General features: G+C 35.6%; 2 protein-coding genes across 14 annotated transcripts in view; one reads left to right on the top strand and one right to left on the bottom strand.

Annotated features, from left to right (window-relative positions):
• Nucleotides 1-15,869, bottom strand: part of LOC105463701 (mediator complex subunit 12L) — a 338,063-nt gene that overhangs the window by 53,801 nt on the left and 268,393 nt on the right. For 11 of the 12 annotated variants that reach the window (XM_071091103.1, XM_024787306.2, XM_071091105.1 and 8 more), the window contains 10 exons: nt 14,324-14,551; nt 13,548-13,689; nt 11,790-11,910; nt 11,308-11,409; nt 10,143-10,256; nt 6,947-7,146; nt 3,501-3,689; nt 2,834-2,908; nt 2,531-2,718; nt 1,520-1,681 (listed from right to left, as the gene is read on the bottom strand). In XM_071091103.1, coding sequence (XP_070947204.1) covers nt 1,520-1,681; nt 2,531-2,718; nt 2,834-2,908; nt 3,501-3,689; nt 6,947-7,146; nt 10,143-10,256; nt 11,308-11,409; nt 11,790-11,910; nt 13,548-13,689; nt 14,324-14,551 — 1,521 coding nt within the window. The remainder of the gene's footprint in view (nt 1-1,519; nt 1,682-2,530; nt 2,719-2,833; nt 2,909-3,500; nt 3,690-6,946; nt 7,147-10,142; nt 10,257-11,307; nt 11,410-11,789; nt 11,911-13,547; nt 13,690-14,323; nt 14,552-15,869) is intronic. The other variant, XM_024787298.2, reaches the window with a different exon arrangement.
• LOC105463695 (purinergic receptor P2Y12) overlaps nt 1-15,869 on the top strand; it is a 46,064-nt gene that overhangs the window by 5,110 nt on the left and 25,085 nt on the right. The window lies entirely within an intron of this gene.

Below are 15,869 nucleotides of genomic sequence, written 5' to 3'. Positions count from 1 at the left end.
CCTATATGTCTGTTGAGCTTGTTTTGGGGTTTGTTTTTCAGCATATTTCCCAAGACCAAAAAGCAGCATATTAGTAGAGCTAATTTAGCAGCCAGGACTGATGATTCCAAAAACAGAGTATTTGCTAGCGACCTCTAGTGTGCAGCTCCAACACAGCCCACAGGCTCCAACACAGCCCGCAGCCTCCACTGGTAGAGGGGTGTCAAGGCATTTGGTTAAAAATTCTGTTTTAAATTGGCATTTTAACAAAATGTCCTCAATGAGAAAACAATCAACAAATCATATTGACAAACAAAGCGCCATGTTGGAAAGAAAAATTTCTTAAAATGAGACCTAGGCCAAAATATTTCAATCAGCATCATCCTACATGGGCAGAATGAAGAGCCCCTGACGTGGGAAGAGCAATCTTTCAAGTCTCTTCAATGCCATCTGTCCTGCCTGTGGGAAGTGAGGCAATGCACATACACTCAACTATTAGCAAATATGATTTGAAAATTAAAATTATGCCTTCTTGTTGGTTAACTAATGCTGGCCAAGATGGTAAAACAACCAGATGAAAAACAAATACAATACATACAATGCTGGGTCTCTACCAAAATGTACTGTAGTTAAGAGCACAGGCTCAGAAGCCAGACCTCCTGGATTTAAACCCAGGCTTTATGTCCTTCACTGTGTGTCCTGGAGCAACTCATGTAACCTTTAAGTGCCTCAGTTTCAACATGATATAAAGAAGAGAATGAGAGTACCTACCACATGATTGCTATGATAATTTTAAAAGCTCATAAACATAATGAGTTTTAGAGAGGAGTTGCCATTTTGTAAGCGGTCAATAAACGGTGGCTACTATAGTATTATTCATTAGTGGACAAGAAACCTATATGCTTAAAATACTGTTTTTAATGGAAGAAATTGTCAATTTTTTTCCTTTACTCCTAGGTTTCATGGCATTTTCACATTAGGGTGAGGTTTTGTTCTTTCTCAGTAACACAGTTTTCAAATATAATTACTTGAAACCTTTTCTTGGGTATAAAATAAATTAAGAAAACATTAGTAGTGGTAGCCTAGGAGTTTTAATGTCTAGTCTAGAACAGGAGTCCTAAATGTTAAAAATATGAGCAACTAGTTCAGACACTAACATGCCAGAATTATACATTATATTTATTTTAAACATAAATACCTAAATAATAAAAAAAAAATTAGAAATAATTAAAAATAAAATACAGGGATCAGGTAGCTATCCAGATCTGATTCATTTGGTCTAAAGTGGGTCTCAGAAATCACTGTTTTTAACAGTTCAGCAGTGATTTGGATATAAAGACAGAATTGAGAACTAATGTATTAAGGATTATAACCTGAAACTTCTTAAGAAGACAGCCTTGCCTAACAGAATATTTCCAGTTCCATTTAAAAACTAAATTTCAGTGGACCGTGGGTACAATGACCACACGGGTTTACAGAAAGTGAGACTTTCTCAATTATTCTTTAAACTCTCACACAGACGCACATCTTCCAGTCACACCTTTTCTGTTTCTGTCTGTCCCTTTCCTTTTTGGAAGAAGAACCCAAGTGCTGTCCCTTCTCCAGCTCTTCCCCAGCAGCTTTCAGCACTCTTCCTTGCACAGAAGTTGGCAGCCTGGCAATGAGGGGGGCCACCAACCATACGCCCCTGCGTTCGGAGGAACTAAAATCAGAAACAGGTGTTACACCAGAGAAAGCATCCTTTTCCCCGCTCTCACAGTTATAACAGAAACTCCAAAGCAAAACTTTGATGTATGAGACACACAGACTGTTTCAAAATTTCCCTTTTATTTCTGTATTATCTTTCCTTTTTCCGAACACTAGGCATTTGCATGAGCTTTCCACCTAAGCTTACAGAAAGCAATAAAACATGCAGTTCTGGAAGGATATTGTAACTAAACTGATTTTAATGTTTTCCTATGACCCCCCTCTCTCTGATTAAAAACAATCACTTTGTCCAACAAACAATACATTTTTCTGTCACAGTTACAATATGAAATACTATATGTAAGCATACTAATAGCTAATTTTTAAGGTTTAAAATTTGCTAGTTATACTTTATGCCAAAATGATGAAATACAAATCAATCTGCCTTTCATGATTAAATAATTACTTTAAGATTTCATATGCCTACTGGTTCTAATTCTGCACAAAAATTATCAGGATATATTTTTGCAAAATGATAAATCACTAAAAATGGTGGAAAAAGTGTTTCCCATATAATGAATACTACATAACACAGTAGGCCAAGGGACACTGAAAGCATGAACCAAACCTGAGTTCACCTGCAGTTTCAAGGTGTTTAGGCCTACTCCATCAAATATTCCAAATGCTAAGCTATCATCCACCCCAGCTTTACTCATCAACTTATTAAAATAATGATAATCGCTACTTACAAGTAACTATGTTCTTCACATTCCCGGGACTTAAAGAAAAATCACTGTGCTACACAAAATTTACCGTTACTTGTGAGAAATTCATGATAGATCGATAAAACAACACACAAAAATACCTTAAGAATGTCTTTATTCCATTCTGTCTTGTGCTACTTGTATCAGCACTTCCAATACTGTTTGGGTTGAAGAGGCTCATGCCAGAATTAGAAGAATTATTTAGGTCCGCAGACTGCTGGAATACCTCTATTGTTGCCTTTGCAATATTGTCCAGTAAGTTGTTCATTTCGGCCACAGAACCAGAGCCCTAGAGTTAGATATAAGAATACTGGCACATATGTGTATTCCTTTATCCTCAAACATCAACGTGTTTTGCTTTTTATAAAATTTCATACAGAGATAAGCTTTCAATACAAACTCACAGGGTCCTTCAAGCACTGTTTGATCATTAGCTGGAGTTCTAACCAGGACTGCCTCAGTGTCCACTGCTCAAGATTCTGGGAAAAATGGAAAGAATTAAAACATTATGGGTATCAAATGTGTTAAAATACAGTAATTCCTTACAGTACTCCTTCTCTGAAGAAAGAGCAGAATAATCATACACAATATAAGAATTCATATGAGTCAAAAGGTTCCCAGTCTTGTTGCATATATATTCAGTAGCGACACAAACCAACAAACAGAAACATTAATTATTAATTAAATAGTTAATATTGTGCCTGACTCAGCTATACACTGAAACTAAATAAGCATTTCTCCTTTCAAAATCTATTTAACCAATCCCATTCCAAAATGATTTCAATATTCATTTAATAATGTATTTAACACAGCCCCTCTCTGAAGCATATTTCTCATGTAAATACAATACTGACTTAAAATAGCAATATTTGTTTGATGATTATATACAATTTGCAGCATGTATATCCACCCAAAAATAAGGTATGTCAATTCCACAGAAAATGTGGGGAATAAAAATCAGAATTAATTGAAATCACGAATTAGCAAGGACAAAAAAAGAGAGAAAGTAACTCTTTGTATAATTACAAAGAATTTGTCAAATGATAGAAACACAATCTGTATACGACTGACCTGAAGAATACGCTTAATGTGCTGTCTTTGCAGGTTGTCCCCCTCGGTACATTCTTTAATGCCATGAGGATAACAGATAAGCTGCAGTAATTTCTGTGCTTGCATATTTGAAAGCACAGGGTCCAATATAAGTTCTTTGTCTGTACATAATCTTTCAGGTTCTTTTAAGCAATGCTCTCCTACCCATTCCTAAAAATAATAGGGTAATTAGACTGACAGGCACTGGCTTTTGGAATATATATGCAATATGTACTAAATCCACAGTGCATAATTGAACATAAAACTGACAGAAATTTTCCAATTTAAAAAATTACATAAAGTAGGTAGAAAAATTTTAAAAACAAAATTTCTAGCATTTTGACTTCTAAAGAATACAAACTAAAACCTTGCTTAAAAACATTTTTTAAAGGGAAAAAAGAAAAGGAAAGACAATAAAGAGAACATTAGTATGTTTTTAACTGGAAAGTGAGGTCTTGCTCTAGGTACTATTTTGTGACAGTTTTTTCTAACTTGCTATGTAACGTTCTTCATAATTTTCATGGAAAACATTGTACTATCTCACTGACTAGATAGAACATAGTATAACAAATATTTAACAAATATTTAGAAATATTATAGTATAACAAATATTTAACAAATATTTAGAAAACTATCTTCCATTTTGATACTATTATGAATAATGTTATCATTATAAATAAGTATTCATGCACATCTCTTTTCTATACACTAACTGTCAGGGTAATTTCATAGAAGTGCAATTGCTGGGTCTAGTGTGAGTGGGGGGGGGCTATAGATGCATGGGGCTAATGACCCTCTGATGAGTTTCTACCAATTTAAACTCCTATTGCCTTTTCTTTATCATTTGTTTCAAAGGCAAATTATTATACTAAATAAAGTAAGGAATCATCAACAGTAACAGAGCCCAATTTGAACCCAGATCTATTTCGGGTGAAGTCTGTTTCTTAACCACCATACCAGTGGCTCAATGCTGGTTGTCCACTAAAATTACATGGGATCTTTATAAAATTCCATGCCCAGGGCCCACATCAGACTAACTAAATCAAACTCAGGTGGTGGCACCCGAATTGTTTTAGGCATCTGAATTGTTTTAAATGCCCCAGGTGATTCCAATATGCACTCACAGTTGGGAACCAATGCACAATTGCCTCTCAATACTTATATGACTATGTAGCTAACTTTTACCATAGTTATAACATGCCTGTAAAATACAAAAACACGACCCAGTTGATATGACATCTATAGCAAAGTACAAAATAATATATAAGGTATGTCACTTTTTCATATAAGAAAAGATAACTTCTTAAAAAATATACGGGAGGGAGAATAAACCAAAAAATAATAAAACTGGATCATCTGGTAAGAAGGATATGGGAGGAAAGACACATCTCTGAGTATACTTTTTTGTATAGTTTCATTTTTGGAAGTAAGCTATCCTATAGACAGAGCTGGGGGCAAGAAAGGAACTTAAGGCAAAACCAAATGAACCCAGTTCTATTTCAGATAAAGAATATATTCAAAGGGATGGGAAAAGTTCCAATAATTTTTGAACACAATATTTTAAACCCTTAGAGGAAGTGGAATTGCAAACGAATCTTCAGCTCCTTTTAGGTAGGTTTGTTCTTCCTAGTGGTATGTGTGTTGCATTTCTTTCTTTCTTTGAGACAGTGTCTTATTCTCTTACCCAGGCTGGAGTGCAGTGGCACAATCTAGGCTCATTGCAACCTCCACCTCCTAGGTTCAAGCGATTCTCATGCCTCAGCCTCCGAAGTAGCCGGATAACAGGCATGTGCCACCACACCTGGCTTATTTTTGTATTTTTAGTAGAGATGGAGTTTCACCATGTTGGCCAGGCTGGTCTCAAACTCTTGGCCTCAAGTGATCCGCCTGCCTCAGCCTCCCAAAGTGCTGGGATTACAGGCTTGAGCCACTGCGCCCTGACCGAGTGTACATTTTTGATACTGTATTCTAATTAATCATTTTTTGACAAAGCACTGGATAGCACATTTAACATGCCCGGCCATGTGTACCATTTTAAAACTATTTCAGATGTATTATAGAATTAAACAAGTAAATTGATGTTTTTGGGAATCAGCATTCTTACTATAGAAGAAGGTGATACTAATATGAATTAAAGGAAAATACTTTGCGGGCTTGGATTGGAATTGAAGGTATCAGTAGGACCTCATAAATATATATATATTTACATATATTTATGTGTATGGATATATTTTTCTTCCTAGCTTTGTCTGCAGATGGGTCCTAGAATTAATGATACTCCATAACCATGAGCATACATAATACCCAGATCTTGATTTCTAAGTACCATTCTCTGCTAAACAGAACCAAGGGCTCCTTGGAGGAATAGTTGATTCCAGGCCCAGGGCACAGAAAGTACAACATGGGCCAGAAACTATGAAAATGCCATCTATTTTTTAAACGTCAAATGATGTGATAGACAGGATGAATCGATTCCTGCTGGACAAATCTGGGACAGTCTGAACATGAAAATAACAAAGTACAGTATATTATAACCCATATGGCTAATAAATAGATAAACAGGGGAGGAGGGCAGGCTCTTCCTTAAAACAGTACGTAGACTGATATTATGAAGGGAGAGGAGGAGCAGGGGGAAAAAAAAATCACCATTTTGCAACCATCATAGTAAAGACTAGATTGGGCAAGAATGAAAATGAATGCTTATGACGGGTGGGGGAGTTAGATGAGGAGAAGAAAATTTGCACTGTCTCAAAGTATCTCCTCAAAGATTGCTTATTGCAAGGGGAAAATCAGTAACTATACAGTGGGGAAATCTTGAAACTATACAATGGAAACACCTTAATCAAAATTAATACCACCCTTGAGGTGCAAATGGACATCACATGCCTTCAGACATGATTACCTGAAAGAACTCAAGATTACTTCTGTAGTATCTTGGCCAGGGATGCATAATCTGAAGCTAATCTACAGGAAACCTCAGACAAATCCAACAATACTGGGACAATTAACAAAATCGAACTGTGGCCTATAGATGAGAAAAAATTACTGTACCAAAAGCTAAATTTTCTGATGTTTAATAGCTATATTTTGGTTATGTTATGAAATAATGCAATATTCAAAAGAATAAAATATACAATCTACTCTTAAATGACTGATTCAGAAAAAAATAGGTATATGCACCCGTATCTCCACATACAAATTACAAAGCACATGTAGCAAAATGTAAAAATCAGTAAATCTGTGTAAAGGATGAACATGAGTTTTTTAAAAATAATTCTGGCAACTTTTCAGCAAACTTAAAATTATTTCAAAATAAAGTGAGCAAGAAAAAAAGGACCACCTATGCACAAGTTTCCTACAAGTGTAAATAGCTCTCTCCAAAAGAAGAGTTACGTATTCAAAGTAAAAGGCAAATTAAATTAGAATACCTGTTGACAGATAGTCCTTAGTACGTATCTAGCGTATTCTCTTAAATTGGCAGTTTCAATGGAAATGCTTTTCCCACAGGATTTTGGATTTTGTGAGGCAGTCCAGATATCATCAGCATTCCCATCACATCGCAAACCTCTCATGGTGAAGTCATCATTCTTTAAAGAGCTGACACTGTTATTGCCAATTTTGGCATCTCCTAAGTAATAGAATCACAAAAGCAAAATCACAGAAGTTCAAAATATTGCCAAATATTTGAGAAGCAAATGAGGATAGCTTTCAGGGATTTAAAATATGTGAATATTATTATTATTGAATAGCCAGTTGTTCAGGAATAGAGAGAATGGATCAAGAGAATAAATGCATGAACCCAGAGAAGTTTTTATCAGAAATGGAGAAAAAGCAAGTTCAAGACTCAGTCCTTACTTTGTTTGTATAATTATAATTTCACCAAACTTGGAAAGGCCATTATGAATCACACTAAATAATCACAGAACATTTGTTTCACCAATATTTCAAGCATGAATGTATTCAAATTCATTTGACTTATAGACAAGGAAAAAATGGGTTACTCACCCTTCTAGATGTCCCTTTTCCATTTCTTCTCTTACAATGACTTATTTTCTATCCATAGGTCAAGAGAAAAGTTTTGCCTTAGCCCACCTTACTATCAACTTCTTGACAAGAGAGATTTATTTCCCTGGGAATGGAAAAGGGCAATGCATACTAAGGAAGCCCTGAAAAGTAGGGCATTCATTGAATAACCCCTGTTTTTTACCTTCCTCTCTGTAACATACAAATAAGAAAACCTTACCTGATAAATCTCTAGTATACTTAGTGAAATGAAGCTAAGGGAAGTGTTTTCTTCATAACAAAGTTCTGGGAAAGAACCTAAACAGAATGTTTGAATAGCTAGAAATAAGAAATCTCTAGCCATGAAAGACAAATAACGATCGTATTTTAAAAGTGAGAGAGTAATAAAAATTCAAAATAAGGATTGCCAAATGACAGCACAGCCTTCAAACTTTTGCCTGTTTACTCACAGGATCATAGGCCTTGACAAGAAAATTTTCTGGAACCAACACATGCTTTTACAGTAGGCCTTCACTGCCTGCAGTAAGTGGGCAAAACAATGCTCAAATTAATGGAAAAAGCCTTTTAAAACCCACAAGTCAACCAAGAAAAAGTTTTGACTTTGCTGAAAAATGGCTTAATGAGTATTTACTTACAAAATCTTAAGCGGAGGAGAGGAATAAATAATGAATTTCAATTTATCAATATATAATCATATGTTTCTCATTAAAATACAAACACAGAGAGTACCAACTTCACTTTACCCACAGGATTTAATTCAATAGATCACTTCAGGAGTTGAAAGAAAAGACTAAATTCTAAAAGTACCAAAATGTAGTATGCTTTCACTACCGTTAGGTGATGTAAACAACTACCTCTATACCTTGAGTTAAAAATTGTAGAAATTAAAAACCAAATTTGATATAATGGTCCCACCTCCCTAACTCAAAATATATCCTGGTGGATAGGAATTGAGAATTGGTTAGGGCATGGTAGGGTGGATAAATTACAGCTTCTGCAAATAAGAGAAGAAAGGAAAAGAAAAGAAAGAGAAAAAATCATATCTGCTAGCCCCATACCAGGAGATCCTCATTTAGTTTAGACGTTAGGATAACAGAGAAGGTATGAGAGTCTGTGCCAGACCTTCTGCAATTGCACAGACAATAGAATACATTGAGTGTTCAGTGCCCGCCTGGCTCAAAGCTCTGCTGACATTAAACTGACCCGATCCTGACTTCTTAGACCCAGGGAATCCTCCAAATCACGTAAAGAGGTGGGCAAATTTTACTTGAGGTTAGACCAATCCTACAAATCACGGGGCCAGTGTCTAGAAGGTACTCATCTTGGTTTCCGCAATTAACACGTGTGTCACTTACAGATTCACACTTCCAACATAATTGTATTGAAAACTCATTCTTTGCTAGTTTCTCTGATGAGCACTAGAAATACCACAGGCAAAAAGCTAGTTCCTATCTTCATTTATTTATTAAGTAGAACCGACCAACTGACTTTCCCTGTAAATATGATTACAGTAGGGAAATTTTACTCACTGAAATGAGCATTTAATATTGGCTGTATAAATCTATAAGCCCCTACACTCAGAGGAGGCTGTGGTCCTTGATGTGGCTCTACCTTCCCTTTTTACTACAAAATTCACAGGCCTGTGTGTGTATCCTTTCTTAAGGTGAAGTTTTGATAGATGGTTTTTGGAAAATTCTGTTATCCTTCCTCATCATCACCAAAAAACATTTCCCAAGCAGGGCAAGATTATAGCCCGAAACATGTTATTTAGGACTCATCTAAAGAAATTCCTATCCATTCAGTAATTTCTGTTCTAATGAAGGGGAGCTACTTCTGAACATAAGAGTCAAGACAAAAGTAGGTACCCAAAGATAGAATTAGGCAGTCTGAATTCAAGACTTTCTAATTATTCAAACCCTTTCTGATTTATAGAATAATGTTTTAATGTATTACCCTGGAAATGAAGAGAAAAGGCAGTGCTATTATTCCAGGAGAATACTTACAAATAAGGATGTAAAGAACATCTTGGACATTATGAATTAAATGAAATAAAGTATTGTGAAATTTAATATTGATTTATCAATAATATCAACATCATTGCAACTACTGCATGGGTCACCAAAAAACGAAGTTAGAAGGAAATATACTTGTTCAGGGTCATGATAGAAGCAGAAACACTAAGATTAAAACTCAGACTTTCTGGTGTTCTGCTCCTGAAACATAATCTGGATAAAATGTAAATGTTTAGTTAGATTACCAAGTCATCTCTGTCTCTCACAAAGTGTGATTTCTGCCACCAAAGAAGGCAAAACAACCCTGTGGGTCTGAGGACCTATTTTATATCAGAATAAGACATTATGCCACTAAAACACCATACAAAATATTATATGTAAGTTCCCCCAGAGACACTGTAGATAAGGGACAGAATCTTCAGAGTCTTATGTATTTGGTCTAAGAGAAACCAACTAATTTTTCCAGGAGAATAAGCGATCAAACAATATCATATTTCCAATAATATTACTAGGTTTAAATCTGAAAATAAATTATTTTGCCTTCATTTCTGGTGATTAACCAAGAAGCTTAGGGTCAGAATAATCTTACCAAGCATCATAATTGCTTTTAAGACAGCAAACACGGCTCCCACTTCAATGCTGTTGTGAGCAGCAGCTAAGAGGTGTCTATCACAAGATGATCTTATTCCGGGGAAAGGTTTGCCTACAAAAACAACAAATCTTTAACAGTCTCATCACCATCATTAGTAATGTTTTGTAATTATTTATAGGCAGTCAGCCTTTCATTGTTAGACTGTGGGTGCTTAATTGCCATTAGCTTGCTTTAATTGATGCTTCATGGATTCACTAAGAAACACTGCCAGTACTCCTCACTTACCCTTTTCTTGTTATTTACTAAAACAACGTCGTTCCTCCTCAGAGATACATCAACAAGATTAGTAGGACTTTCACATACTTGTATTGATTCTCACACAGATACATGCATATCTATATGGAAATGATCTTTAGGAAAAGACTTCACCAACGCCCCAAAAATTCTTACTTTATTCCTTCTACTTAGTACAAGAATAAATGAGGGCTGCGTGCAGTGGCTCACGCCTGTAATCCCAGGACTTTGGGAGGCTGAGGCAGGTGAATCAAGAGGTCAGGAGTTCAAGAACAGCCCCGCCAATATGGTAAAACCCCCATCTCTACCAAAAATACAAAAATTAGCCAGGCATGGTGGTGCATGCCTGTAGTCCCAGCTACTTGAGAAGCTGAGGCAGGAGAATTGCCTAAACCCAGAAGGCAGAGGTTGCAGTGAGCTGAGATCACACCACTATACTCCAGCCTGGGCGACAGAGTGAGACTCTGTCTTGAAAAAAATAAAATAAAATAAAACAAAATAAAATAAAACAAAACAAAACAAAACAAAATAAATCACCATTGCCCTAAGCTGCTGTGGTGTGGTTCAGAACCAACACACACAGTATGTGAGAGGACCATGCTGCCCACCAGCATGGCTTGGCCTAAGAGCAGAGGTATTTTTATTGCTTATTAACTCTTGATTCGTATTTCTCAATACATCCTGATATTACACGGATAAAAGGTGCTGACAGCCCTCTCAACGAATGGTATCATCTCACCCTTCATCACCCCCAGGGCATGCCCAAAAAATTAAGAAGGCAATTACAGAAAGGGACAGCCTATTTGGTCATTTTAGAACCTTTAGCTACCAATGAAAAGGTAATCAGATTTTTCAGCAGTCAGCTCACCCGTGGCTTGAGGTAAGAAGCAGGCCTGGGGAGCTCGGAAGAGATGAAGCAGGAGTCGGCATGTCATTCTCGCCCCAGGCTCAGCGTCCGCATCTCCACAAGCTAGGAAAGGGGGATTGGAAAAGCAAGTTTTCTAACACACTTGGGAACACGTCCTTCAGGTTTCCTATCAAGCTAACTTTCCTGGAATAATTTAAATAAATTTTCCTTATGGTAAGAAAGTGAGGCCCTGGCTATTTTTCTGAGAAATCTTAGTGCTTCCTTAAAACAGACTGTAACATAGCAGTTTCCCACCTTTTTCATGGTGATCCATGTTAATTTGTATACAACAACTCTTACAATTCTACTATATCTACCTTGACACTACACCACTTCCCAATATACATGCCCTCAAATACTCCTTTCACTGTGTTTTAGCGTTAGAAACCACTCCATCAAGACAACAATCAAAGAGCAACTGAAGTTCCTGGATGCTGCCTTACCTGCCGCTAGAAGAGAGGGAAGTGCGACATGCTGCACGACGTCCTCCAGGGAAAAACACTGTCGTGCTATCAGAATAGCAATGAAAGTAGCTAATGAATCATGGAATGAAAGGTCACTCACCTTCAAGAAAAACATTGACAGGTTTTAATACCTAACAACCTTGTGAGTAGTATCTAAGATTAATAACTAAGAGAATGTAGGCAATACCAATAAGATCTCAAATCCCAACATGAACCAACAGAGGGAAATGACAACATATCATGATGATTATCCTCTAGGCCTATTTCTATTTTATAAAGCAATGAATGAAGTTTACCCACATTCCAATGCTGTAAGAAAATACTGAGCTTTGACTTGCATACATGCACATGAAAAACAAAACAACAAAAATGCAAAATCAGGAAATCACTACAAGATGTAACATCATTAAAACATTTTGGCAGAGTGCAACAAGATATATCATTAAGAGTCAGACCATTAGAAGGCAGGGAAAAACCAGGAGGCTCCCCCCTAGTTGAAAAATAAGCCTCATTAAGGTTTTGGAGTTCCTTTCAGTGATAACTACTAAGGATTCTTTAATATGATAAAACTCATTTTAAAAACAACTCTGAAAGTTTCCAATTGACTCTTAAATTTAAAAAGAAGAAAAAGAGACAGAGGGGAAAATTAATTCAGTCACAGTGAAAAATTTACCTTTCTAGATCTCATGTGACCTTGGCAGAAAATAACAGGAAAAACAACTACAATAGCAATCTTCATACTGATTCGTACCATATGCCAAAGACTATAGTTAAATTGCAAAAATCACCTTATTTATTAGCACAACGCCATAAGGTTCACACTATTATTAATCCCAATTTTTTAGATGAGAAATTGAAGCAAAAGGTAAAGTGTAATTTTAAAAAAACAACTAAGAGATTAAGAAACTATATTAAAGAAAGTCTGTTCTGTCCAGCAGGCCACATCTATGAATTTTATATACATAAATTCATAAGTTTTCATATAATGAAGATGTAGAAATAGGATTATCCAACCAGTCCTGATTAGCAGAATTCAGAAGTAAACCTTCAACTGAGAGGCAGGTATAAAAATATATAAAGAACTATGCATAAGCAATACTAATGTAGGACAAAGGCTACTCCAATAAGTGGCAACAGGAGAAGTAAAGAATCAAGACAGATTTTTAAAGACATACACACATCATGGATGCAACATGACATCCAAGGAAGTCAGTGATATATACGAGGGGTATCTCTTTATCATCTTCCAGGCATAATTGCCAAAAAACACTGGACACTCTCAGAAAAAAGAGCTGGACATTGTTATGTAACCCCACAAAGCCTTTATTTGTACAGTGCGTCTTGCACTTAAAAATATCAAAATGGTTCTCTTCAGAATGTGAACTGCTTTAGTTAGATTATATCCCATGCTATGAGGAACCCAGGGCAGTTAGTAAAAAGAAAAAGCAGCTCTGAAGAGACCAACCATATGGAAGAAATCTCAACTAAATGGAAATTTCAGGAAACAAAGAAATTCTTGATCCCTCTGCTACAGATTAAACTATGCATTCTATTTATTTCTATTGTTTTCATGTATTTAATCCATGGCAATGTCATTGTGGTTTATTGCTTTTGGAGAAAGAAATGATATTTTATAACATTTCAGTTGAACCAATTAAATAAAAGCCAAAAGCAAAAAGATTAGCCACTAACTATTTAATTGCACAGTTCAATTTCTAAATGAAAAAGAAAACTTACATCTACAGTGCAAAGTACATCATTAAACCCCCACACGTGATTTGAAGAACAACAAAGAGCCTTCAGAACCCCCAGCCATTCTGAACTAAGAACAGTGCAGCAAGCCGTAAGCTCGGAGGAGAAATTGGCTATGTCGTTAATCCTAGAAAATAAAAAGAAAACATAGAAAGTAACCTTGTACAAAAGAGAAATACTCACCTGTGATATACTTAATTAACATATATTTCATTAACATCAAACAAGTCATTTTCTTAGATTCACAGATAACTCATTTGTCAAATAACTTAGTAGAACCTTGAGAAGATAAAAATGGCTTCAAATATTTTTGACAATTAATGCTGTTAAGCAACAATCAGCACATATATGAATTAGAATATTTTTAGTTTTGTGAATAAATCTGAGCTACGATTTACATTTTTAAGGGCATCAAAAAAATTTATAGATACTACGTAATTTAGGTGGACCCAAATACAGTTTTTTTCAAAATATAGGCATTTTTATTTGTATTTTTATTCTATGTTTTTGAAAATAAATCATGTAATTGTTGGCCATATTGAAAACATCTCATGCCAGCATAATAAATCAGAAAGCACTGTCTCTGAGGTTAAGGAAATTATAAGATAGTGCAGAGGTAAATTAAGGAATAAAAGAAGATTTAGAAAAAGCAAATGATAGCCAAATGTGAGTCCAGACACTTACTAATGACATCAATTTCAAAGAAGCACCAAGGCAACAACTCTTTGGTTAATCATGAATTCCAGGGTAACCCATCTCACCTGCCAGCATCCTGATGGCCCATACATACATTCATGAGTGTATTGCAGACAAAGCTGTAGCGATTGGCCGCATTGTCACTGAGGATCTTGCCCAGCATTGAGTAGTTGATGCTACGGGCTGAGGGATTCTCAATAAAATCCATCATGAAGTCCGGATCCCAACGCAAGTTCGAATTTGCAGGCATCACATTATTATATATGGTTTGCTTTACTTTTGAACAGGCACTACTGAGGTTATAAGAAAAAAAGTTAAAACAGAAAAATAAAACTAGAATAACTAGAAAACTATTTCACTTAAGGATATATTAAATGGCAGGAACTGTAATGCATTCCTAGTGATGATTTACATTATAAGTTCTTAATTTGAACTTCTTACTAATTGGCGTTAATCAAAGTGCTTTGGAATGTACAAATTCCTCAGTAAATAATTTCTAAGTAGGTGGAACAACAAAACAGAAATGAGGTATTTGGTTACAAATCTTAAGTATTTCCAAAATATGGTCTACATTTTACATGCTTTAAAAATCAAAGAAATTACTATGGCTTCCAACAACTGTGTCTTAACAGTTGTTGAAAAGTGTTATTACTTAAAAATAAAAAAAGGATTCAATTACACATAAGGGAAATTTTGTGTTACTCTTAATTATACATCCTACAAAACTATTCCTCTGGTATAGTGTACGCAGTAGAAGTTCGTGTGCCAAGACTATTCTGGAAACTGCAGCACAGCTGTGAAGAAGAGAGGCATATTCCTTGCCTTCAAGGAACTTATATTCTAGTGAGGGGATATGGATAATACACAAATTCTATGGAAGTGAAAAAAGTATTATATCATTCATAAAAACTTAGCATGTTGTATTTCTCAGAAGCATTAAGAGATTTTTAAAGAGCCTGGTCTATCATATGAAAACAGTTCATGTTTCAGTGAGTTATGTCTGAATCACATATAGACTATTAGAAGTATAAAAGGAATTAGAATCTATCTCCTCCAAACCTGCTCTGTGAATGAGACTGAGAGACTGATGTGATGTAAAAGTTCAGGTTCTATATGAACTTATCCATTTGTGCTTACCTTCTGTAGGTAGCAAATTCATAAACAACATTCACCTTCTCCATTCAAAAGCTCTTTTATGCATCAGAAAGTCTGTTTTATAGATTAAGTTTCTGGCAGTAAATGTATTCGTGGTTTGTGGTGACCTACGGCTTTCTTTATAAACCCCATATTGTTACATACTTGCATCAACGGTAGCCAGGAATGAGTCCCTCAAAGATGAAAAGTCATAAGGACTCTCTATCCTAAACTATTGCCACTGTCAACAGGTTTAAGAAAACAGAGATTGTTCAGTTCAATGTTTAGCAAAATGTAGTTTCACCTCTACTCCTTGAGAATCACTTTTGTGGTGTTTGTTAAAAATAAAGAATCCTGGACCTCTACTGTAGGTGTATAGAGTCTGTATGTGCAACAAGATCTCCCACATATATCAAGTGCCAAATAATGCTTGGGAAGCACTAGTCTAAGAAAGAGGAGTAAAGTCATTTACTAAAT

This window comes from Macaca nemestrina, chromosome 2 (assembly GCF_043159975.1).
Source record: "Macaca nemestrina isolate mMacNem1 chromosome 2, mMacNem.hap1, whole genome shotgun sequence".
Classification (NCBI taxonomy): Eukaryota; Metazoa; Chordata; class Mammalia; order Primates; family Cercopithecidae; genus Macaca; species Macaca nemestrina.
The sequence above is the reverse complement of the archived record's forward strand: the minus strand, read 5'-3'. Positions and strand labels throughout refer to the sequence as shown.